The sequence below is a fragment of the Peromyscus maniculatus genome, chromosome 7, assembly GCF_049852395.1.
Source record: "Peromyscus maniculatus bairdii isolate BWxNUB_F1_BW_parent chromosome 7, HU_Pman_BW_mat_3.1, whole genome shotgun sequence".
Taxonomy (NCBI): Eukaryota; Metazoa; Chordata; class Mammalia; order Rodentia; family Cricetidae; genus Peromyscus; species Peromyscus maniculatus.
In genome coordinates, this window is record NC_134858.1 from 24,481,160 (window position 1) to 24,506,662 (window position 25,503).

Below are 25,503 nucleotides of genomic sequence, written 5' to 3' on the forward strand. Positions count from 1 at the left end.
CTTTTCCTCCCAAATGAGCACGAGGAAGCAGAAGTTAAACTTGCTTTTATTGTGTTCCTCTCTAAAGGCACTTCTGAACAGAGAAGAAGAACCTACTACGGATTAAGCATTAAACTAGATAAATTTGTTTATTAAAGATTTTTAAAGACTATAGCCTAAAAATAGGAATTAAATGGAGAGTATAAAACATGTAATCATTTCTCTGGGTATTTAGGTTAGTTCTGTTTTTTTTTTTTTTTTTTTCTGCAGGCTACACTATGTTTGATATTCTTAGCAGTGATCAATATTCTGAAGAAACATTCTGGAATGGCTCCAACGATCCAGACTTGTGTTATACTAGTTTTGCAGCTGGGGTTTCTTTGTAGTTTGGATGTAAAATCCCTTCCTTATCTTCTCAAACACGATGATCTGGGAGAAGAGAATACTGGTGGTGAGAACAGCCAGGCCTGGTTGGCAGAGGATGAAGCAAACACTGGAACAAAAGGCCCATCTAAAAGTTTATGACACCTTGGGGCAAGGTTAGGTAACTCACCTCATTGTCTTCTGGATTAAGCCAGGGACCAGGAAGGTACAGTGTTCTCTGAGGCCCAATGTCCTGATATCTTCCAAGATTACGTCCGTTGATGAACACAAACCCGTAATGCCAGTTCTGAAAAGAATGGGCGTTCGAGACACAGGAACAGAAAGTGAAACCTAAGGCACTGTGGAGTGAGAGCAAGACTAAGGAGCCTAGGGGTACTGAATATGAAAGCGACTTAGAACGGAAGACATCTAGAACTTCTCCATTGTCTGAGAAGATGCAAGGATGCAAGAAGACAATGGAGCCAACCCTTCCCTGGAGATGCTGCTGTGGTCCTGCTGAATGATATGTGTGTGTTGCATTTTTAAAGCAGGGATTTTTATTTCCAAAATAAGTACAAGGTAAATGGACGAACAGTACTGCTGACAGTGATGGGGACATCTACATGGTCTTTTTTTTATTACATTTTTATGTTCATTCATTTGATTTGTATAGGTCTGAGAATTCTGCCTTAATGTATATGTGCATTCCGAATGCCTTGGTCTAGATGAGGTCGGAAGGAGGCATCAGACCCTCCTGGTACTGGAGTTAGACAGCTGTGAGCCACCATGTGGGTGCTAAGAACTGAACCCAGATCCTCTGAAAGAGTGGCCAGTACTCTTAACTGCTAAGCCATTTCTCCAGGCTGAACATAATCTTTTATAATCTACTGGCAATACAGCATATAGTTACAGGAAGAATATTTAGGACAAGAAAACGAAGAGTCAAGGGGACTTCTTGGTGACTTTTTTCCTCTAGAGAAATCTTACTCATGGAGAGCTGCTGAGAACCTAAATAGAGCCTTCCTAGCTCACCAAGGGTTAAAACATGGCTATCGAGGAAGCTCATTAAATAATGTACTCTCTGAGTTGGGGCTCTTAGGGATCGATACCCTAGGAAAGGGTGAAATAGAAATTGTTCATTCACCAGAAGCGATAGTATGCTAGCAGCTGAGTGACAGAGTCATCCTTAGGAGAAATTCTACGTGATTCCAGTTGTGTGTTCATTGTAAAGTCTCCATAAAAACAGCTGAAAAAAACCAAAGACTGGGGAAAAAGGATAATCAAAGTTTGTACACCCGAGAGGCCACAAATAAATGCTCCTGTAGTGAGTCTACAAGACATAAATAGGTTATTTAATTTAAATGCACATAAAAATACTAAGTGGTCATCCCTAAGATAATATACATAAAGGTAACATTATGTGGACTGAGCTGGTTATATTTATGTATTTATGAATATATATATAGTACATATATATATATTCAACAATTAAAGAAAAAAGACATGAATTTGAGAAAAAATAAGGGGAGTATATGAGAGGGATTGGAAGGAGGAAAGGGAAGGTAATAATTTAAAAATATTATTTGAGGCTTGCTGCTGGTGTTGATACAGATGATGGTCCCCTTAAGAAAGGTGGTGGCCACCTAACAATGAGATACCTCCTTGGGGTTGGTTATTGCGTTTAAGGACAGTTGCTAAAACTTCACTGCTTAATAAAAGACAACAAAATCCTGATTACAGGGCAGTCATTGGGCAGTTCGAACCCCACACTAGGTATCTAATGCTCTGGGAACAAAGTTATCACTGGTTAATAAGTAAATAAAGATTACAGTACCACTCTCAATCAACACACTCACCATCAACACCATCACCCCATTTTCCTTTAAAATCTTGTCAGAACCTTAACCCAGTCACTCAGGTACCTGTTTCACAAGAGCCTCTAATATGTGATTGTTCAGAGCTAACAGTCAGCTGTGCCAAACAGAAAGAAAAAAAATGCAAGCTGAGCTCTGGCCAAGTGAGGCAAAAATACAGTTTGTAGATGGAGCAAGTCTATGACAGTGAATGTCAAGCTGGTTACACAACAATCTTATCCCATGGGACTACTGAGGCAAAAAGTCTTTGTCACCAGGCAAAAAAATTTTTGATACAAAAGCCTGAGAAACTAATCCTGACTCAGAAAAAAAAATAGAAGAGCGTTAACTTTATTTTGTAGATTCCAGATATGCCTTCTGAGTTTACATTCTCATAGCACAATCTAGAAAGAGAGAAGTCTTCTAAACACAAAGGGAAAAGAAATTCACACAGAAAGGGGATCCACAGGTTGCTCCAGGCAGTAAATGACTCTGAAGAAATGGCAGTGGTGTAATGCAGAGAACACAGAAGAGAAGACTTAGAAACAGCAAAAGAAAACTCCAGCTGGCACTACAGCTAAGTGTGTCATCTGGTCCAAACAGGTACCCTGCCTATCCTTGGTCCCCTCCCTGCCTCTACCAAAAGAAATCATTCCCCCCTACTCTAAGGAAGACATTTTAAAACAAAACAACAGATTTTGAGACATTTCCTATCTTTGTGGGCAAAGCCTTCCCCAGGTGAGGCTCAGGGAACTGGCAAAGCCTCCCTCTGGTCCATGGATTAGTGCTTCTGAATGATTTATCAGTGTATGCAGAAACTATCAACCACAGCATCCCAGACTACTGCAGCCTGAAACTGTTCTCCCCTACAGACCCCCTACCTAGGTTAACTAAGCCTGCTTCCTTGTGCAGCCGTGCATCACAAACCCACTTTCTTAGTTACTGTTCTATTGCTATGAACAGACACCATGACCAAGGCACCTTATAGAAGAAAGCATTTAATTGGGGGCTTGCTTACAGCTTCAGGAGCTTAGTCCACAAACAACATGGCTGGGAGCAGACATCAAGCTGGCATGGTGCTGAAGCAGCAGTAGAGAGAAAGGGGGCCTGGGCCTGGTGTTAGCTTTTGAAACATCGAAGCCCGTCCTCAGTGACACAACTCCTCCAAGAAGGCCACACCTCCTAATCCTTCCTCAACACTTCCACTAACTAGAGACCAAGCATTCAAACATAGGAGCCAATAGGGGCAATCCTCATTCAAACCACCACACCCACCTCTGTTTCCAGCTATATACAATTAACACACCTCCTCAACTCAGATGAATAGAATAAAGCACATTTTTCCAGGTTGCTGCTTTTGCTGGTGTGTCTTCATCAGAGCATACATGGCCCACCTGATCCTAGCTCTTCTGTCCATGTATCTGTTCTTTCTTCATTCCTCCATCACCTTAGATTTCCAGAACAAAGCCATGCAGGACAGGGCAGTGTACTGTCAAAAGACTAACATTCAACTAAGAACTGCACGCTCACTGGGAAGAGCAGGACAAGCCATAGGCATGCTGCCAGGAGAGGACTTCCAAGTACATTGCAAAGTCATGACAACTACCCCAGGAGGATTTAAATATTTCATGGATTCCTTGGCTTGGGGAGGGGAATGGAAGCCTTTGCTGACAGGACAGGAAAAGTAGGGAAAGTTATTCAAGGATGTTTAAAAGAAGTTATCCCCAAGTTTGGGCCATACCAGTCTATCCATAGTAACACCAGGCCCACTTTTATTTCAAAGATGGTGTATGGGATTTCCCAGAGGTTGGGAACACAATGGACAGTGCAGGATGGACACTCTAGTCCTCTGGCAAACCTTAAAGGGCCAGTCACACTTAAGGTCAGCCCAGCCACTTTACCAGAAAGCTGCTTTCGCCCATTGTCCAGACTCACATCAGGGATGACACCAAAGAAGCTCAAGCTCAACTCTGTGAAATGTTATATGAATAAAATCCTTCCTGGGGGGGCACAAGCTCCAACATACCCGTGGATGCAGAAATTGGACTGCCAATTAATCACACAACCCATCTAGGGCAAGCAATGCCCACCCTTGTTAAGGATACAGACCTAAAAATGTATTCTCATTCAGGGATAAGATTTCACCCCTATCAACCAGAAGAGTAGGTATTTCAAAATGTGAAAATCAGGATCCTCTTAAGACTAGTGTGGTGGTTTGAATAAGAATGGCCCACATAGGCTCATATATTTGAATGCTTAGTCATCAGAAGTAGCACTATTTGAGAAGGATTAGGAGGTGTGGCCTTGTTGGAGGAAGTGGGTCACTGGGGGTGGGTTTTGAGGTTTCAAAGACCCACACCAGACTCAGAGTCTTTCTTCCTGCTATCTTTGGATCTAGAAGTAGAACTCTCAACTACTTCTCAAGTAACATCTTTGTCTGAGTGTAGCTGTGCTCTCTGCTATCATGATAATGAACTAAACCTCTGAAATTGTAATCAAGCCCCAATTAAATGCTTTCTTTTATAAGAGTTGCTGTCGTCATGGTGTCTCTTCACAGCAATAGAAAAATGACTAAAACAAGAGGTTTAATACAACCTGGGAAACACTTTTGACTTAGTCATTATTCTACTGCTTTGAAGAAATATCATGACCACAACAACTCTTATAAGAGAAACCATTTAACTGGGCACTTGCTTACAGTTTCAGAGGCCTGGTCCATTCTCATCAAGGTGGGAAGCACGGTGGCAGGCATGGCAGTGCTGGAGAAGTAGTTGAGAGCTACATCCTAATCAGTATGGGGGAGGGGCAGTGAGATGGAGAGGGATAAAGAGACTGGACCTAGCATGGGCATTTGAAACCTCAAAGGTGACCTCTACTGACATGCTTCCTCTAACAAAGCCACATTTCCTAATCCTTTTCAAATAGTGCCACTCCATTATTACTAAGCATTCAAATATATGAGCCCATGGAGGCCATTCTAATTCAAAACACCACAACCTTATTGAGAACTCATACAAGGATAGCACCCTGGATTTATTATAAACCAGAATAAAGAGAGCACAGAACCAATGTACTAGAGACAAGATATTCATTTGTTTGGTGGAGGTTTGTGTATACCCATCGTGATATAGATAGATGATAGATGGATGAGAGACAGACAGACAGATAGAAAGATAGATAGATAGATAGATAGATGGAAGGTTTGTCAAACTTCTGTGTTGAGGCATCTGATGACAATTTTATTCATCTACCATCTCGAGAAAGTAAACACTGCCCCAGCTAACCAATATTGTTCTTGAGAAGTAAGGAAACCCTCTGAGTATTTGCCTTGGAACCAGGAAAGTGGATTCTGGCACACGTCTGAAAAAACATTTTTGCCCTAGTAGGGAATCATGTACACACAATTTAAAACTCTAAAGATTATTTGGTATTTTGATGTCTAGTTTCTTGAGTTCTTTATATATTTTGGGGATCAGCCCTCTCTGTCAGATGCTAAAAAATGGCTACAGATCTAAACAGAATTCTCAACAGAAGAATCTCAGATGGCCAAAAGACACTTAAAGAATTGCTCAACATCCTTAGCTATCAGAGAAATGCAAATCAAAACAACTCTGAGATACCATCTCACACCTGTCAAAATGGCTAAGATCAAAAACACTGATGACAGCCTCTGCTGGAGAGGATGTGGAGCAAGGGGAACACTGCTCCATTGCTGGTGGGAGTGCAAACTTGTACAGCCACTTTGGAAATCAGTATGGTGGTTTCTCAGAAAATTCTACCTCATGATGCAGCAATACCATTCTTGGACATATACCCAAAAGATGCTCAATCATATTACAAGGATAGTTGCTCAAATATATTCACAGAATTATTATTCATAATAGCCAGAACCTGGAAACAACCTAGATGCCTCTCAACTGAAGAATGGATAAAGAAAATGTGGTACATTTACACAACCAAGTATTACTTAGTGGTTTAAAAAAAAAATAACATCATGAAATTTGTAGGCAAATGGATGGAACTAGAATAAACCATCTCGAGTGAGGTAATCCAGACCCAGAAAGACAAACATTAGGTATGCACTCACTCATAAGTGGATATTATGTAAAGCAAAGGATAACCAGGCTACAATCCGAAACCCCAGAGAAGCTAGCTAACAAGAAGGACCCTGAGAGAAACATGCATGGATCTCCCTAGGAAGGGGAAATAGATAAGATCTCTTGAGTAAATTGGGAGTGTTGGGGTGGGGAGAGGAGATAAGGGGAGGTGGGAAGAGAACATGAAAAAACCATCGAGTTGGGGGAGAGACAGAAAGGGAGAGCAAGGAAAGAGATATCTTGATAGAGGGAACCATTATAGAGTTAGAGAGAAACTTAGTGCTAAGAAAATTCCCAGGAATCCACAAGGAGGACCCCAGTTAAGACTCTAAGCAATAGTGGAGAGGGTGCCTGAACTGGCCTTCCCCTGTAATCAGACTGATAACTACCCTAATTGTCATCATAGACCTTTCTCCAGTAACTGATAGAAGCAGAAGCAGAGATCATTGCTAAGCACTGAGCAGAGCTCCTGGAGTCCAGTTGAAGAGAGAGAAGGGATTATATGAGCAAAGGGGTCAAAATAATGATGGAGAAACCCACAGAGACAGCTGACCCAAGCTAGTTGGAGCTCACTGACTCTGGACTGACAGCTGGGGAACTTGCGTGGGACCAAACTAGGCCCTCTGAATGTGGGTGACAGTTGTGAGGCTTGGGCAGTTTGTGGGGCCACTGGCAGTGGGGCCAGGATTTATCCCTAGTGCATGAACTGGCTTTTTGGAGCCCATTCCCTATGGAGAGACACCTTGCTCAGCCTTGATACAGGGGGGAGGGGCTTGGCCTACCTCAACTTGATGTGCCAGACTTTGTTGACTCCCCATGGGAAGCCTTATCCTCTATGAGGAGTGGATGGGGGGTGGTTTTTGAGGGAAAGGGGGTGGGGGAAAAGGAGAAGGAGGAAAAAAGAAAGGGAGGGCGAAAAGGGGAGGATATGTAAAATGAAAAAAAAAACTTTTAAATAAATAAATAAAACTTTAAAGAAAGTACCTAATGATATGGCCTGGGTCATTTCTGCTCAATAGAGAAGGATAATTCCTTGGCCAAACTAGTGTTCAATAACCAAATCACCTTAGTGTTCAATAACCAAATCACCTTAGTGGTCAATAACCAAATCACCTTAGTGGTCAATAACCAAATCACCTTAGTGTTCAATAACCAAATCACCTTAGTGTTCAATAACCAAATCACCTTAGTGTTCAGTAACCAAATCACCGTAGACTCTATTCTGCCTCAGCAAGGACAGATACATTCTATCACAACTGTCTCTTCTCTTTCCATTCCCACTCTTTCCTAACTTAAAATTTATTTTTAAAGGATAAGAAGACATGCATCCTGGCTTTTAGAAATAACCCCCAAAGCACCAGAATAAATGACATTGCCTGGGTTGTTCTGGCACTTTCGATTCACAAGCCTGCACATATCGGTATAGCAAAGCATTTTTAAAGAAAGCACATTCATGAGCAAACTCAGTTTAAGATGTATGTTAATGAGCATGCTCAGTTTAATGTCACAGTTCAACAAGGAAAGATGGTGGACACATTCCTAGGAAGGACTTCAAGGTCATGGGACATGTGTTTAAAATGTTAGAAGGAACACTTCTGGGTATACTCAGCTTATGTCATTAAGATGGGAGACAAAAGCCCTTTAGCATGTTGAGCTTCTTTTTCTCAAAAAGATTTATGCCCCTTAAGGACACTTGACTCATTTAGGTATAAAGAGGTTTGCCACTCTTGCCCACCATGCTAAGATATGTTACTGTGCATTCTAAAAGGGAGCCATGGCTGGTGAGGTATGTTGTATAAAAGGTTAGGGGATTTATTTATCGTCATCATCATCATCATCATCCTAAAATAAGCCTTAGAATTCTTGGGACATCCCATAACACTATAATTTGCTTCTTTGTATTGTTTCACTATAACATTTAAAGACATATCTACTTATGACATAAGCCACAGAGAGATTTTAAGAAGAGAAAAAGGAAGGAGGAGACAGCCTATGAAATGATGAAATGTCAGTAAGCAAATACTTCCACACATCACAGTAGGAAGGAAGAAGAGAAGTGGCATAGAAACATACTTGTTGAAATAATAGTAAAATTTTCCCAAATATTGGACAAGACCCAGACACTCAAGAAGTTGAAAGAACCTCAATTACATTCTGGCAAAAAAAAAAAAAGGTTTTCTCTGAAGCATATTATTATCAAACCAGCAAACCTTCAAAGAGAATTCAACATCAGTAAGAGAAAAACACCAGGCTGCACAGAGGGGAATCTTTGCTACAGTAGCTGTACATTTCTCAGAAGAACACTTACAGGCAGAAGTGAATGAGATGGCATGCCCAAAGCCCAAAAAGAGAAAATATGCCAACCAAGAACACTACACCTGAAAACGTGTCCTTCAGAAATGAAAGAGAAGTAAATCCTCCCCAAGACTATAGGAAACTAAGGGGTTACAACAATCACAAGAAATGTTTGATTGAGTTATACATCTAAAAGCAAAAATATGACAACTAAAATCAGTAAAGCAATTAAAATGTAGGATTCTCAGATATAGTAAATGTATAGAAGAAAAAGATGAAAGGCCCAACCCTAATTTAAAACAAAAAACTGAAAGTGAGGTGTGGTGGTAGTTCATGTCTCTGTTCCCAGAAGCCAGAAGACTAAACCAGGCACATTGCTACAAATTCAAGCCAGTGGGAAAGAAATAACAAAAAAGTAGATAAAAGACAAAATAGAGATTTTAAAAAATAATAATATTATTAATTATCAATAAAACTACCATTTGCCTTTTTGAAAAGAGAAAATCCACAAACCTTTAGTAGACTTAACCAAGAAGAAATTTTATGTTGTGTATCTAAGCACATTTAAATATAAATACATACTTTGGGCAAAAACAGAGATGAAGTAGAATGTGATAAGTTTGAAAGAGAGTCTACATTTGTTCTGTCGATGCTATAATTGTTTGAATTTTCCAATTGTGTTTTCATATACCTTATAAATAGTGATAAGTTAGATGACTGATAAAGAGCATACAGTTTTATTGGAAGTAAGAGGATAGAAACAAGGGCGAAAATTCCTCCAGGCGTATCATGGCCTTGCTTAGGTTTTATTTGCTTTAGGTTTTTTTTTAACATATATATATTAGTTCTCTGAGAATGTTGTATATATTTTGAACATATTCAACCTTCCTTCCAACTACCCTTTACTGCTTCACTTCCTACTGAATTTCGAGTTGTTTCCCCACCCCCACCCCCACCCCCATCAAGGCCAATCGGTACTTCCCAAATATTCCTGGATGTGTCCATCTTCCCCTGGACCATGGTAGAATCATCAACAACTCCCAACAGCTAAGAACTGCCAATAGCTCCCCAGCTAGGAGTGGAACTTTATGCCCCACTCTCTTTCCTCTCCCTTCTGGGATTTGGTCTTGCTTAGGTGTGCACAGGTCCTGTACATGCTGTCACAGCTCCTGTGAGCTGGTCTGTCTACCTGCTTGGCCATATCCAGAGACACTGTTTCCTTACCATCATTCACTCTCTTACATTCCTTTCTCCTCCTCTTCCGCGAGGTCCTAGAGCCTTTAAATGATGCGTGTGGGACTGGAGATATGCCCAAGTAGTCAAGAACACACACTGCTCTTGCAGAAGACCTTAATCCTGTTACCAGTACCTATGTCAAGCAGCTCACAATTGTTTATAACTCCAACTCCAGGGGATATGACTCCCTCCCGCCGCCTCCAGGAGAGGCCACACACATTCACATGTACATATATGAACACACATACATACACATAATTTTTAAAACAAAATAAATATTAAGAGAAAATACATGTTTAGGACATCAGAGAATAGGGAGGCTTACTTACTGATAGGTCCAAGAAGGTATCCTTGGGAGAAGGGCCAGCCTCTAAGGTCCCCTGGTAGAAGGCAGGGCCTAGATAATCCTCTGGGGCAAGCCTCCAGGTGGCAGAGCGGAGCCTGGAGAAGGGATCAAAAGATGGGGCTAAGGAGAACTCTCCCCAGCTCTCCTTCCAATACTGACCCAGCCTTCTCCCACAGAGACCAGGATCCCATCTACATATTGAACTGGAAGTATTGGAGTAGTGATTAGAACACCCATTCCATTCTAGTGCAGAAGGGGAGCCTCTGATATCTGCAGTATGCCCCTTCAGGTGTCTGAATCTTGGGCTTTTCATCAGCAGGGGAAGAACTCATAACCCCTCAGATCCTCAGTATACATTGTGGGTAAGGAGGAGCATACCTCTCAAAGAAACTCATCTTCATGTCCAGTGAATAGATGGTGAAATTCGTCAGCAAAATGCCATTGATGCTGGCATTAGCACCTAATCCTATGAATGGGGAGCAGAGAAGAGACTGGCAACAGGGGCTGGATATTCCAAGGTTTGGGACAGAGAAATAAAAATTACATCTGTTTTCTATCAAGGAATACAGCCAAGAGAATAACTACTGCACTGACTTATTGTCACTTAAAATTTCTTGCTGTATGCTTCCACACTACTAAAAACATTTCCCATTAGTATAGGGACCTTTCATAAAAGAAGACTGAGTCCTGGTCTAAGATGGGCCAGTATCCAACATAATTGCTCTGCTTTCCTGCCATGGACAATAAGAAAAGGCAGAACAAAGGAGGGGGCAGGAGGTAACATCCTCGTTGCCAGGACTGAAGTCGCCCACTTCTCAGGGGTACATTTCTATCTTCCCAACCCCCAAACAGCCACAGCTATAAGTGAGCGAGAGAAATTACACTTGTTTCTCAGCACCAACGCCTACCTTTCTGTTCATTTTGAATTTTCCATGAATAATTGATTCGGCCTTGATTCTCAACCAGGATCCTCAGAAGCTGACAATCCTGCTTAGATGACAAGTGAGCAGGAACAAAATAGCCACCTAGAGCCCATATTCTAGAACACACTCTCCACACTCTCTTTTCCAGTTCATTCATCTCTCTCTCTCCTCTCCCCTCCTCTTCTCTCTCTCTCTCTCTCTCTCTCTCTCTCTCTCTCTCTCTCTCTCTCTCTCTCTCTCTCTCTCTCTCTTTCTCTCTCTCTCTCACACACACACACACACATACACACACACACACACACACACACACACACACACACACACACACACACACACACCACCGGGTTCCTAACCCATACTCAATCTGCTCTTTACTGCTGTTCCTGTTAGGACAGGCAAGAAGAATCTTTCATTCTCCTTTTGATAAGTGATCCAAACAGGAGATGGGGGTTGAATCAGACCAAAGGAAAATCTCTACTCTTGCTAAATAATTCATCCTATAGGTCCTTAGACCACCAAAGCTTAGAAGATGCCAAAAGATCGCAGCCCTACACACTTCCTGCTTACAGCTCTTCGTGAGAAGCCCAGTGGGAAAAGGTGGTAGTCAAGCCCCATAACCAGGCTGCCTTTGAAGGGACAGTTAAAAATATCACCTGGTCTGGGGGATTACTTACCTGAATTTTAGAAATTCTCAGATAATGAGTATTCTCATTCAGAACTCCTATACTTAAGTCATTTAAAAACACCTGTGAAAGAAAAGCCAGCATCAGATTGATTGACAGGCCTGCCTGAAGGACAGAGCTTTAGGAAGAAAGTGGTCTTAAGGAAAAGAAAAACAGGTACTGACTTTAGTGCTCTGATGACTAGAAGCTGAGCAGGACTCCCCAGAAGACTGTGAGTTATATCAAAACAAACAATAAAAGTCTATTTGATCTGCTCTAAGTTTCCTATGATTCCAGCATATTGGTAAGACAAATATTAGCATATGGTAAAATGAATCTGTGACTATACCCCCGAAGATAGAGGTAGGCTCCATGCCACCAGGACACCTACTGTGGCCCTACCTGTGCTGAGTCATGAACAGAAGCGTGGAGCAGGCCTCCAGAACAGATGGAAGTCTCATAGAGGACCAGTCCAAAGGGCTGGCCACTGCCATTGTTTATTGGGAGATTCTCCATGGTGACTGGAGTGTATAACATGACAGGCTAAGATGGAAATAGGACAGGAACAGAAGACAAAATGAGGAGCGGCCATGATCCTTCTCTTAAGACTCTTGTAACTTTTTGTTGGACCACACAATGGTCCTCAAGCATTTCTTGAATGAAAACAATCACACAATAGATGCTATGGCAATGCTTCTATGGTAAGACAATTACTATCCAAGAAATTTGGAGTAATGTGGCATTGTGATGACAGCATAACCACTATAACCATAAGAATGAATCAGCAGAATAAACAAATATATTGCAAAATAACGGAAGACGAAAGGTAAATTTCCAGCTCAGCAAACCCAGACTTATACGGACCATTGACTCTCCCTGCCTCTTGTCTGAAATAGCAGCGGGATTTAGCAATACAAATTCAAGAATTTGGATTCTACAGAGAAGACAGGTTTCTCATTTAGAAGGAGAGAAAACACAGAGAATTAAAAAAAAAATACAGCCTGACTAATGGGTGATGAAGAAGGTTGCCTTCATGATTCCCAGCTAGGCGATTTTCCAGTTGTGGACCCTTTCATAGCACTCACCACATGAGTCATCTAAGCTGGGAATAGGATCTGCTATAAGATAGGCTATCCTGCTTGGCCTGCTTTCTCATGCCAGTTCTTCAAGTTCTTTACCATCTTCTCCAATGGAAAAGGTGGCGCCTGACCAGTAGTTCCAGGTGTGGATACAATGCCATGAAGTAACTTTCAAACTCCCCCATAAAAAAGTTCCTTGATGGAATATCTCCTCTTGGACCCACATCCTCCCCCCTATTTCTCCGCGGTCCCATCCTCCACCCCTGCTCCTGCTAGTGCCCAAGCAGTTCTTACCTTATTTAAGTAGGGTAGGATATCAAACAATGGCAAGTAGAGTAACAGGCTCACAGCGGGGTATACAGTCTTGGGAGTAAGGGGAGGCAGCCGAGGCAGGAAACCTTGTGCAATGAGAATGGGTCACAGGGCAAACTGGTTAAAATGGGCATTCCTTTCTCTAAGCACTCCCAGGACTATCTGTGACCTCTGTATCCAGAGACAGTTAAAAAAAAAAAAAAGAGCTTTGTACTAGGATACACTTCTCTAAGGGAGACAATTGGAGCCGTTTTGCATTTTGAGATCTAGTAGAGACACATATCTAGGAAACATTAATTCCTGGTGGACACATATACCACATAAACATGTATGTCTGATGTAACAGGAGACATAGAGAAGGAGGACTAGAAGAAAGCTCTGTGTTACATTTTACCTCTGTTCTAACCCTCACTAGATAGCTAATTGGATGTATTTAGTCAAGGTCAAAATAATAAGTTTTCTTTCTGCATATGTGGTTACTAAGTTACATATAACACCAAAGCTTTGCAGATAGGAAATTCCTTGGCCTTCATCATCACATAGGAATCTGGTTTTATTAATTTCATATTTTAGTAAAGACGGTTAAAGTTTTAGAAGTGCTCATACAGCCCATCTAGCTTTTGTGTGGGAAACCTGGAAATAGATGTAAGATTGCCCTTGGTCTCAAGAGCTCATGATCGTCTACCCTCCCCCCAAAAAGACTTCTCCCTTTTCTTGTTCCTCCACAAACGATGGACAGCCCATGAGAGAGCTATCCCCCACTAAGGTGCTCAGTACCTGAAGCAGAAGTAAAGAGTTTCCGAAGCTTGAAATACTTTACTGTGTAGTCTCCAGCCTCGGTCAGCACAGCATCATAGTCTACAAGACAGAGGACCCTGTTTGGGCCAAGCAGTCCTCCACGGCAGGCCCTGCTTCACCATGGGGACATGTGACAACCCAGATCCATGAGAGTTGAGATAGAAGGACCATGCACCCTCTGTCTCCATCACATTTTGTAACAGACTGAGATGTGAGTGTGAAATGTCCACCAGGAAACATTCCCCAAATCCTATCTGGAAACACGAGGCTCATCCTGCTCTTCTACTTTCTCTTATACCTGGTATCCTAGTTCTGCCTAGCTAGATCTGAGAACAACGGGGTCAGTGCACAAAAATGGAGCAGAGCCTACCTGTTAGAAGGACAGCTTGTCTGGGCAGCGTAAATGTCAAAGAATAAAGGAAAGCAGACAAAAGGCTTCGGTGCTCAGCATAGACTGCATGTTGAAATCTCATGATACAAGAACATGACTGCGGAGTCTCCTCCCCAAAGCTGTAGGACCACCCGTCCCAGAGAAGTGACCCCACCATCATCACTTGCCATAGCTAGTCACAACACTTAGGCGGCGACTGTAATGATGGGCTCCGTTTATGAAACCAAAGTTGGTTCCGCCGTGGAACATATACACGTTGAAGGAGATTCCATACTTGATAAAGCTAGACACAGTATCTTGAATTTCTGTTGGGGGGCGGTGAAAACAGAAGGGAGACAGAGACCTTAGATGAAAACTATCAATTCCAGCTCCATCCTCCACAACCAATTCTTTTTTTTTTTTAACCAACAAGTAGGTCGAACTACCCAGAACCACTCTGAAAGAGCAAGTCCTGGAGCTTGTAACACTTATTTTTTTTAAGATTCCCTCCCCCCACCCCCGCACTACAGCTTTGGTACAAATTGAATTCAAACTGCATGTATTAAGTAACAGTCTAAAACTCTTATCTTATAAATACCTAAATTTCAAAATTATTTACACATAATTAGTATATCTTCATTCCTTCCTTCTTAGAATAATGTCTCTAGAGGTATTGAGTTAAGAGCACCATATCGCTGTACTGTGCTCATGGCCACTTATAATTTTGGCCACAAAAACTTGCATTTTGCCAGCATGTTTAACAGTGGGCTCCCCTTCCCTCTGGCAGCCTTGAGAAGTGGGAAATGGCAGTTTAGCACGGGCCTTGGCTCTGGCTAGGCTCTTCACTGTTTACATGACGACACCTGGCTTACTCTCTATCTCTCTTTCTCTGTCTGTCTCTCTGTCTGTCTGTCTCTCTGTCTCTGTCTCTCCTGGATTCTGGATTCTGGATTCTGTCTTGCTATCAATCAAATGAAGCCTTTAATTCCCACACCATCATAGGAATTATGAGTAAATGAACTGATGAAAAACTATGTATAACAATCATGACACCATGTCCCAGACACAAGTGATCACATGTCTGTTGATTGGTGGCATTGTGGCTGGAGATGGGGGCCGGGTTTGGGCGATGCCAGGCCTTGTATGATCTTTAATAGTTATGGTAGTCGTGTTTTCCTTGTGTTTTTTTTTTCTGTTATGTAGTCCAAAGCCAGCTATTGTCTGTTTCTCAGTCACCAATGCTTGGGTAATTGTCCCACTTCAGTACAAGTGAGCTTTTCGTACAGTAGTAATAAGAAAAAAGCTTCATGGAAATGCACTTTTGCTAAGTAAGTGGAAATTGCCAGGCATTATTCTGAGTGGCAGTATTAAATCTTTTCAGAAATCCTAGATTCTCCTCCCCCATCCCCACCCCTGCCCCATTCTTTGCTTTTGAGAAAAGGACTTCTTCCATCTTGTTTTATTGAGTTGTAGTCCTTCTTTACCTTTATAGTAGTTTGATAGATGTGTACGAGGCACAATGATTAAACCAGGATAGGAAGTATGCCTCTGTCACTAGTCACTGATCGTGCTTGGCCTTTTACAGCCATCTTCTTTGGGTGTTGTTAATTCCTCACAGATTGTTTTAACAAGTAGTGCCTCACTAAGCCACACCAAATATTTCCTTTCTGGCTGCATTTTGGAGTCCCTCACTCAGCTTCCTCCTCTTCTCTCCACATCCTTTTCAGTCTCAAGTAACTATTCTTCCACTCCACTCGTCTATGAGATCAACATTTTCTTTAATTTCAACAAATGAAGGAGAAGTCACATTTGTCTTTCTTTAACTGGGTAACCTCACGTAACACAGAGAACTCCATTTCCATCCCTGCTGCTGAAGATAGCAGGATTTCCTTCTTTTATAACTGAATAATGCTCCATTGTGCATATTAATCACATTCTTTGGATCCATTTATCCACTGATGGGTACCTAGGTTAAATAATCCCCATTTTGTAGGAAGACAGACATGTCTACCTAGAATTGAAAGATATCTTCCTCAAATCGCAAAGCTAATGCTGAGGTGCTGGGACTAAAATCCTGCTCTTTGGCTCTGGGATCCAAGTTTTCGTCTCCCACTGCTTGTGGGTCCCGAGTAATTACCACCATTTTGTTGAAGATACCGCAGATTCTTATTTTCTAGAGATGAGTAAGACATCATCATGCAAATGGGCCAGACCCTTTTTTAGGAATGTCAAACTCTCGGAGATACTTTCATGTCCACCTTCCCTGACTGAAGACAGCTATTCCTCAGTTCTCTCACTGCACCTGTTTTGTTTGCAGCAAGGAGCCTGAGAAATAGGGGCTGCTACAATAGTGTCTCAATTTCTAACAATCTGCTGGTTTCACTCAATTGTAGAACTACTGTAGGGTAAGCAGCATATAATTTTCACTCACAAGGTCATCTTCAGAACATAGATGGTGCCTGTAATTAGCAAAGATGGATATTTGTGACTGTGCAGGCATGCCCGTCAACAGAGAGCTGTGTGAATGACCCATGGCATGGGACCTTCCTGACTCAGCGTCAGAAACTCTGATGCACTTACTCTTTGCACTTTTGACATTGTGCTTATTCCCCCACGTGTCATACCAGCCAGTCCAGTATTCCATAACCATAATGGGTTTATCATTCTAGAAAGAAAGCAAAGCAAACACAAAGTGTATGTAACAAAGGAAAATAAATTGGAACAGGGGTACTATGAGAGAGAACACATGCAATGTTTCCCACCTTTTCCCCAATGCAGACATTTTCCTATTTTAATACAAACTCTCTCAAACTCATATAATTTTATTTCTTTTTTTTTTAAAGATTTATTTATTTTATGTATTGTACACTCTGTCTGCATATACACCTGTATGCCAGAAGAGTGCATCAGATCCCATGATAGATGGCTGTGAGCCACAATGTGATTGCTGGAAATAGAACTCAGGACCTCTGGAAGAGCAGCCAGTGCTCTTAACCACTGAGCCATCTCTTCAGCCCCTAATCTTTATTTCTAACAGTACTTATTTGTATATCTTTTTGCTAATAAACTATTACATAAAGGTTTCAAATTCTCCTATCTGTATGAATTATACCTTTCATGGCTATAAAATTAATAACACATCAAAATGACTAGTAATTATTGAACTTCTGCTATTATGAGGCACTGAGTAAAACATTTTATTTAGGTAGTTCTATGTGACAACCACAAAGTGATCAACCACCATCCCACTGTACAAATGGTAAACTGAGGTTAGGTTACTGTCCAACTTAGCTTGGAAGTGGTAGAACTGGGATTTGAACCGGCAGATGTAGTTCCTGCAGTTACAGTCCTAAGCACTGCTCTGTGCTACAGGTGTGAGCAAAAAGAGTTGTTAGCACAAACTATATGGAAATATATCAAAGTCTTACATTCCCCAACTCTCCAGAACTTATTTTTTCCTAAAATGTGGGCATTTCTTTTAAATTTTATCTTATGGATGCCTAAACTCTTGATCAAACACATTTTTAAGTTAATAACTCTATTCACTCCATTTCCACCAGCATTCTCAAGTCAGCTAAACAATGAAGGCTCTTGTTAAAAAAGTAATTATCTTACTAGCAAGCCCTGCTCTTGGGCCAAATGTATTAAAATTTTGTCTGCATACCAATTTCTCTGTCTCTCTCTGTATCTCTGTATCTCTCTCTCATCTCTCTCTCTCTCTCTCTCTCTCTCTCTCTCTCACACACACACACACACACACACACAGCACTAAAAGAAAACTAAAGCAGCTACACTTATATTAGACACATGACAACTCAGAAAAACAGGAAGTATATTACATAATTCTAAAGGGATAAATTTCTCAGCAAAATACAATATACAAAATGCAACTTTCCAATAAAATACTATATGTGAATGCACCTTAAAGGACCCTCAAAATACTTAAGACAACCATTAACAGAACAATTAAGATGAACAAATCATAATCATAAATTGAAAATAAAAGCAAAGTACATATTATTCTCAAATATTCAAATATATTTGATCAAATATATCAAAAAGTACGTATTATTCTCAAATTATCTTCTGACCTACACTTGCGCAGTGTGGCATGAATACACACACACACATACACACACACACACACACACACACACACACACACACACACACACACACTATAAGAAGAAAAATTAAGAATGACTGGGAAATCCCTAAAGATTCAAAACTTCAACAACATAGTTTAAGCATGGAATAAGGAAAAATCTCAAGAGAAATTTTTAAATGTTTTGAAGTCAATGGAAATACAATATACCAAAATTAGTGTGATGTAATATAGGAAAATTGGTATCAATAAGGATTTATATGAAGAGAAAATTATCAACACAATAATGTACGTTTTAACCAGGAAAAAAAAAAAACATAGGTTAAATAAAAGCAAATACAATCCAAAGACACAGAGAACAAAAACAATCTTGCTGAAAACCTCAGGGCAGATATCTATCTAATTTTTAAAAAATAGAGAAAAGGATGTGACCAAGGTCATTGACTGGGGAATGCCCCACATGCTTCCCTCCTTGAAAACTAAAATTAAAATAAACAAAAAAGACTATGATGGTATTTTACTGGAATGCTTGAGAGAAGATGCAGGAGGCATCTTACAGAGACACCATGGAATGTCACTGTGGAAAGCGCACTCCCTCTCCCCAGGTGGCTTCATTTGGCTTGAGCAACAGCAAGGCTTGGTGGGTGGCTTTTGGCTCAGTGATAGTTGCTGAGTAGAGTCCAGTTGAACCTAGCTGAATCAGCAGCACTTCTTTGTGACGACCAAATCCCAGATCTATGCATGAATTTCTGCATCCCTTCATGTCCTGATTTCCTTATACAATGGGAGACAACAACAGTACCTACTGCATCACCCTGGGAGAGCTGGGAAATAGCAAACACCTAGTACAGTGCCTGGCACAAGAGTGATTAGCCAATGTTAGTGACTCACGTGGCTTGAATATAAACTGCCCCACCCCGACCCTCACACTCATATATTAAATGCTTGGTCCCCATCAGGAAGCAGTACTGTTTTGGGAGTTTCTGGCAAATTTTAGAGGTGGGCACTCCTAGCTGAAAGAAGGAAGTCACTTCAGGTGGGCACTCTGGGGTATTTTTCCCTTGGCCCCATCCTATCTTACCTTCTACATCCTGTGTGCTCTCATGATCTGCCCAACAGGACTGAACCCTCTGAAACCGTGAGAAAACAACAAAATTTCTTTCTTCCTCTAGTCGCTTATGAACTAATGCTCTGAGGCTAGATGAGGAAGACAGTGATCCGAATGGGATTTTGTCAGGTAGCACAGCTGAGCCTCCCTTTTGATGCCTTTTGGTATGTTAATTAAGTAGAAGGACCCAGGTACTTCTGGTCTCCTTCTCACAATCTTTTAATGGCCCATCCATCCTTTTATATGTGTGTGAGAGACCTCTAGGTCAGATTCTGTGATGGTCTAGACTTGACTTTACAGGCTCCATCTTAGGGAAAGGGCTACCATCTCAGAACACCTGCTGTACTCAGTTCCAGGAAGAATCTCAGGAATGTGCCATGGCAACTTGAACAGACACAGGGCAGTAAAGTTTGGCAAGATCCAGATGCTCCTGCAGACATACTGTCTGAGATTTATGGCCCTTGAAGATATCTAGACAATCCTGCTGAAAAGTCCAGATAATCCTGTTCAGCAGGTTGTGGTTCCCTGCCAAAAGTCTAACCCATTGGTTTCAAATGTGGTTTTGCCCAAAGTCTAGACCAATAGTTTCAAAAAATCACCTTGCCCCATATCCCTTCTACCCAATCCCAAGTTGCCAATTCCCAGCTCATGGTTTTTCCCTATAAAAACTCTCTACACCTGGGCTCATGGCAGCTGCCACATTTCCTTGCATCTGCCAAGCAGTGGCCCACGTTAAACCTGAATCAAAGGACCCTTATGAGCTTGCATCAGAAAGCGGCTCCTTGGTGGTCTCTGGGGGTTTTGAGAAACAGATACAACAATTCAAATTTAACTTTCAAGAAAAAGCGTTGAGTTGCACTCAAGAGAAAAGATCTGCCCAGCATGACTCTCAAAGGAAAAGTTGAGGGGAAACTGCACCCTGATAAGGACTCTGCCTGGCTGTGGATTTTCTACCTACTGTTCCATAAAGTCCCACAACACCTAACCCCATCTCCCTGAAGACAGAGAGCTGAAGGAAGGACTGCTCTATTTTCCTCAAGCCAAAGCTTGAATCAACCATTCTTTCCACCCTTCTCCATCTCCTGGTTCTCTGGTAAATTGTGGAGCATTTAAAAAAAAAGAAAGAAAGAAAGAAAAGAAAAAAAAAGAAACCTCCCTTCCTGGTGAAAGCTTTGATGGAGCGAACCAAGAGAAAGAGTCCAAGCTGCATGGCTCCCCTCAGTTCCGGTAGGGGTGCAGAAATCATTAGGGAAGAAGAGACCCACCCGACTGCTCACCCTGCTCACCGACAGACAGCTGGTAGCCCAGGTTCTGGGATATCCTAGCAGCTCCTGGAAGACACATTATATCCCAGGATTCTTTCTTTCCAGCTCATAGTATTGGCAGAAGGAAGAGGGTTTGGATTTTGACAGCCAGGGGGCTATAGCTTGAACCTTAGGCTGTTTGGTACCTCCTTGCCTGTTTCATTTGGTTGGAAAATATTTGTTTTGATTTTGTTTTTAGAGAACTTCATTCATTTGGCTGTCTGCTTGTCTTATGAGTTGATGAGTTCCAACCTAGGTACCACCACACCAGGGCTCTGTATTTCCATGCTGGAGGCTTTAACCGCCATCTGACCTTGCTCAGGGCACTCTGCAGTATGAGCTGGCCCAAGCTGGCAATGCCACAGTATGAGGTTTGGACAGAGGTTCTAGACGTTGAGGGCTGCACTGCTAGTATAAGATGAAAACGAGAGGGTAGCAAGTCCCAGGAAAATGTATTTCTATGAAGAATATCCATGTGTTCACTTTCGGTTTTTGTCTTTGTCTTCTTATAACTTGTTTCCTAGGGTGTGTGGTGCAGTTTCAGTACCAGGAATACTCGGAGCCACACATTTACTAAATGGGCAAATACCGTCATGGGCCTCTGACTGAGAAGGAGTGGCATATTATCAAAACATAGGGTCGGCCCGTTTGTGTGTGTGATTCTTGTGAGTGATGGCTGCCTAGAGGTTCTTTAACTTGTCATAGCATGCCTTAATTGGAATCATTTTGTCAAAATTGAGGTAAATGGGATAAATCTCCTCGTGTATAAGCTTTCATGCTCTTGCTTAATAAGGATTCTGAGAAAGAAGCCGAACCAAGGCTTCTGACAGGAGTGAAAGGTCTCATTCCTCTCCTTGGCAGAAAGCGGGGAAATAACGAATTGGTTTTATGTGTGTGCTTGATTTGGTTTGGTTTGGGGGTTATTGTGTTTTAACTCTCTAAATCTGTCTCCAGTCAGTGTTGAACCCACAGCATAGCTCTCATAAATGGAATCCCTCCTGTCATTTGAAATATAGGCAGACATGTTTTCCCTTTGAAAACTTAAGTACTCAGCCTAGATAGGAAGCATTCTATTCTGAGGCAAGACATATCCTTTAATGTAGCACCCAGTCAGAGGATTGAATGAGAAGAACAAAGAAGCAAGACATTCCTGAACTTACAGTCAATTCTCATCTCCAGATATGTTTAAAGTAGAAAAACACTAATTATACCAATAATTCACAGAAAAAAAAATGGCTGACTTGTGTGTCTATTTTTATTGTCTAACACCTTACCTGGGTGTTATATATTCAAGCTCTTTTAAGTATTCTATAAACTGTAAAAAAAAGAAAAAAAGAAAAAAAAGAAAAGAAAAGAAAAATAAAACATTAGTAAAAGACAGCTAAGGTTAGTAAGAAGCATAGAAACCCACCAAGAAAACCCTATAGGGACACTTGATGATAGAGGCTACACATCAGAAGAATCTAATTGTAATCTAAACGGCAGGATAATGCCTAACTTAGATCAAGCAATGCGTTCTGGAAGGGCTAAGCCAATGACTAGCTAATATAAATTTAAATGAAATACAAGAAATACAATAAAAAACTTCTAAGAACCCTTCAGAATTAAAAAAAAATGTTATCAAGTATATTGGAAGCACATTAATGCTGATCCAGGGAGTATGGCCATGGTTGGCATCACCTTTATAGGACAAAGTGCCCCTAATAGTCGCAGAAGACACAAGGAGTTGGACATGACTACAGGAGTGAATTGACCTCAAATTGTAGGTATTACTTTCAAAATCTATAATGTAAGAGTACCGAATAATAAAAAATATGAGAAAAGAAAAGAAATGGATGAGGCAAATGGTGGAAAAGAGAGTGTCTGGGTCACTGTGCCTGTTCCAAGAAAGAAGAACATTGGAAGCATAAAGACTGAAAATTAAATAAAGTAAAAGAAGCAAGAGAAAGAAAAGTTCATAGCTAGATGAAAAAGACAAAACTGTGAATTAGAAGATGATTCACAGAAGAGCCTAGGTGTTCCCCTAATATTTCAGAGCCAATTCGAAATTCCCACAGGAGCCCTCAGTACAGCTAACAGCAGGAAGTCAGCTTATGGAGTTTCACTTGGATATGGGTGCTAATTGTGCTGTTCTCAATACACAATGATTCAAAACAACAGAAAATCAGAAGTAACAAGGGAAATGGAACAAACTTTTCCTTCAACCTGTGTCTGTTAGCTAGGAGATTGGACTAAACCATATTAAAATATCATCTTCTCTATATGTTAGAATGCCCAGCTCTATCATTGGACACAATTTATTATGTAACTTAAGTTCTCCAATGACATTCTTTCTAAAAAAAGACAATGAATTCACCTACAGGTCCCAATTAGTAAAAGCCATGTGCATACAAATGCTTCTTGCTCTAAGAAACTTTTGCCCCTGAGACCAATGAGAAAGTAAGACCATGTGGATAGATGGGGACCCCCTGGTTAGGTGTCAAATGCACAACTAGGAAAGTCTGAATTTAAAATGATAATTACAGGGTCTCAGAGAAAGGAGTAGTTCCCCAAATAAGAGGCTTTGGAAAGAATTCAGACAGTATTGCAAAATTCCTTAGCTGTGGACTAATCTGGCATGCCAATTGCCCTCTAACACCGCAATTCTGATGGTTTTAAAAAACCATATAAATGAATTTAGGGGTTTTGTTTCACGATTTGAGAACTATAAATATATTCATTCCACCATGCCAAACCTTCAATCGCTGTTATACTGGGAAATAATGGTGATTTTCAATTGGGGTTCTTTAGGGTTATTTCAGGTTTTGTTTCTCTAGGGTTTTGTGTGTGTGTGTGTGTGTGTGTGTGTGTGTGTGTGTGTGTGTGTGTGTATTTGGTGATCTGCTTTTAGTTTTATTGGTTTTCGTTTGTTTTCACAGCCCACTTGGAGACAAAGCCAGAAGATCTTTATTTACTTTTGAATGCAAGAATCCACCATCCAAACATCTCAGAGTTTCAAAAGTTCTCCTTGTTTGCCTACACAAGAGCAAGTCAGTCAATAGTCCAACACAGAGGGCAAAATGGCCCACAAGCCCAGACCATAGCTGAGAGACTGACAGTTGATGACTACCAGGGAAGAGAGAGTCCTGTTTCTTAGAGGGTATGGCCCCTGAGAGGTTGACTAAGCACCAGTGGATGGCCCCCCTACCTACTACTGAGTATACGGGCAGTGGACTCCATAGTTTATTTTTTTTTTTAAAAAAAAGAGGACATAAAGTTAGAGGGGGTGAGTTGTGACTAGATCTGGGAGGAGTTAGGGGCAGTAAATATCATCAAAATACATTTTATACATTGTGAAATGCTCAAATAATTAATAAAAATTATATTAAAAATTATCCTGCTGTCTTTGGTGAGATTTTAGCTGAAGACTTTGAATTCTCTGAGACTATCTACTGTGGGACTTCTGCCTCATTAGGTACTAGCACTGTTGGAACAAAAGAGAAGACGCTGGTTGATGACAAATGAATGGGAAAATACCAGGCTGGTGGAATAAGCCTTCTAGAACTGAGGAAACAACTACAATAATTAAATCTTGCTCAAGGAAGTCCTTTCCAGGTTTGGAGTACCAAGCTCTAGTCAAGGTAGTGAAGAACTTCTGAAGTCACCTAAATGGTGAGTGAAGATTTCCAAACAACCTAAAGATTACATTCATCCTGGGCATTCTCAGATTTGGGTTATTTGGTAATCTTTAAGTTAGTGTTGTCTGGTCCATCAAACTGTATTTGTATGAACAGTATTTGGGAAAAATGAAAAGGATGAAACATCTGCTTAATAAGGTGGGGCTGGTTGGGCAGTGGCAGTGCACGACTTTAATCTCAACACTCGAGAGGCTGAGGCAGGTGGATCTCTGTGAATTTAAGGCTAGTCTGGTCTACAAAGCAAGTTCCAGGACAGCCAGGCTTGTTATACAGAGAAACCTTGTCAAAGGGGGGTGGGGGGGTGGAGCTGGAGAGATGACTCAGCATTTAAAAGCATTGGCCGCTATGACAGAGGACTGGGGTTCAGTTCTTAGCACCCACATGGCAGTTTACAACCACCAGTAACTCCAGCTCCAGGGCATACACTGCCCTCTTCTGTTCTCTGGAGGCATTGCACACCGATATCACTCTTGCATACACTAAAGCAAAACACTCAAACATAAAACAAAGGTAAATAAAAATTTCATTCAAGAAAAATACATTGGCTAAACTTTTCAAAATATCCACTAAGCTTTGCTTATGATTCAGCTCTCAATGAGTGTGGCTCCTCAACACAGACCTCAGTGCCTTTAAAATTGTATATGAAAGAGACTTTCTAGCCTCTATGATAAATGCCCCACCCATTAAGTTAGAAGACGAAGCTGGGATCAAACAGGATGTACAGCAATTAAGCCACTTTCTGATGTCTTTCCATTAGTCTGCATCTCTCAAAGGATGAGCCCACTCCATCCCTTTCACTCACAAGAAAAGAGGCTGATGAAACCTGGAAAGCCCAAACCACTGACAAACAGCTGGCTAAAAAGTGAACCGGGGACCTATGAGATGGCTCAGTGGGTAAACACTCTTGCCATGAGAGTCTGACAAACTTGGTTTAATCTCCAGAACTCAGATACATGTGCAAGGAGAGAACCCACTCCTCCAAGTTGTCTTCTGACC

The 25,503-nt window shown here is 41.2% G+C and overlaps 1 protein-coding gene across 5 annotated transcripts in view; it reads right to left on the reverse strand.

The window, feature by feature from the left end:
* Window positions 1-218: 218 nt before the first annotated feature.
* Window positions 219-25,503, reverse strand: part of Glb1l3 (galactosidase beta 1 like 3) — a 40,220-nt gene continuing 14,935 nt past the window's right edge. For 2 of the 5 annotated variants that reach the window (XM_042280579.2, XM_076575904.1), the window contains 11 exons: window positions 16,894-16,978; window positions 14,502-14,639; window positions 13,923-14,003; window positions 13,128-13,231; window positions 12,157-12,297; window positions 11,767-11,838; window positions 11,078-11,159; window positions 10,548-10,635; window positions 10,153-10,264; window positions 533-649; window positions 219-408 (listed from right to left, as the gene is read on the reverse strand). In XM_042280579.2, coding sequence (XP_042136513.1) covers window positions 337-408; window positions 533-649; window positions 10,153-10,264; window positions 10,548-10,635; window positions 11,078-11,159; window positions 11,767-11,838; window positions 12,157-12,297; window positions 13,128-13,231; window positions 13,923-14,003; window positions 14,502-14,639; window positions 16,894-16,978 — 1,092 coding nt within the window. In that variant the 3' untranslated portion in view covers window positions 219-336. The remainder of the gene's footprint in view (window positions 409-532; window positions 650-10,152; window positions 10,265-10,547; window positions 10,636-11,077; window positions 11,160-11,766; window positions 11,839-12,156; window positions 12,298-13,127; window positions 13,232-13,922; window positions 14,004-14,501; window positions 14,640-16,893; window positions 16,979-25,503) is intronic. The other 3 variants (XM_006976580.4, XM_042280582.2, XM_042280581.2) reach the window with 3 other exon arrangements.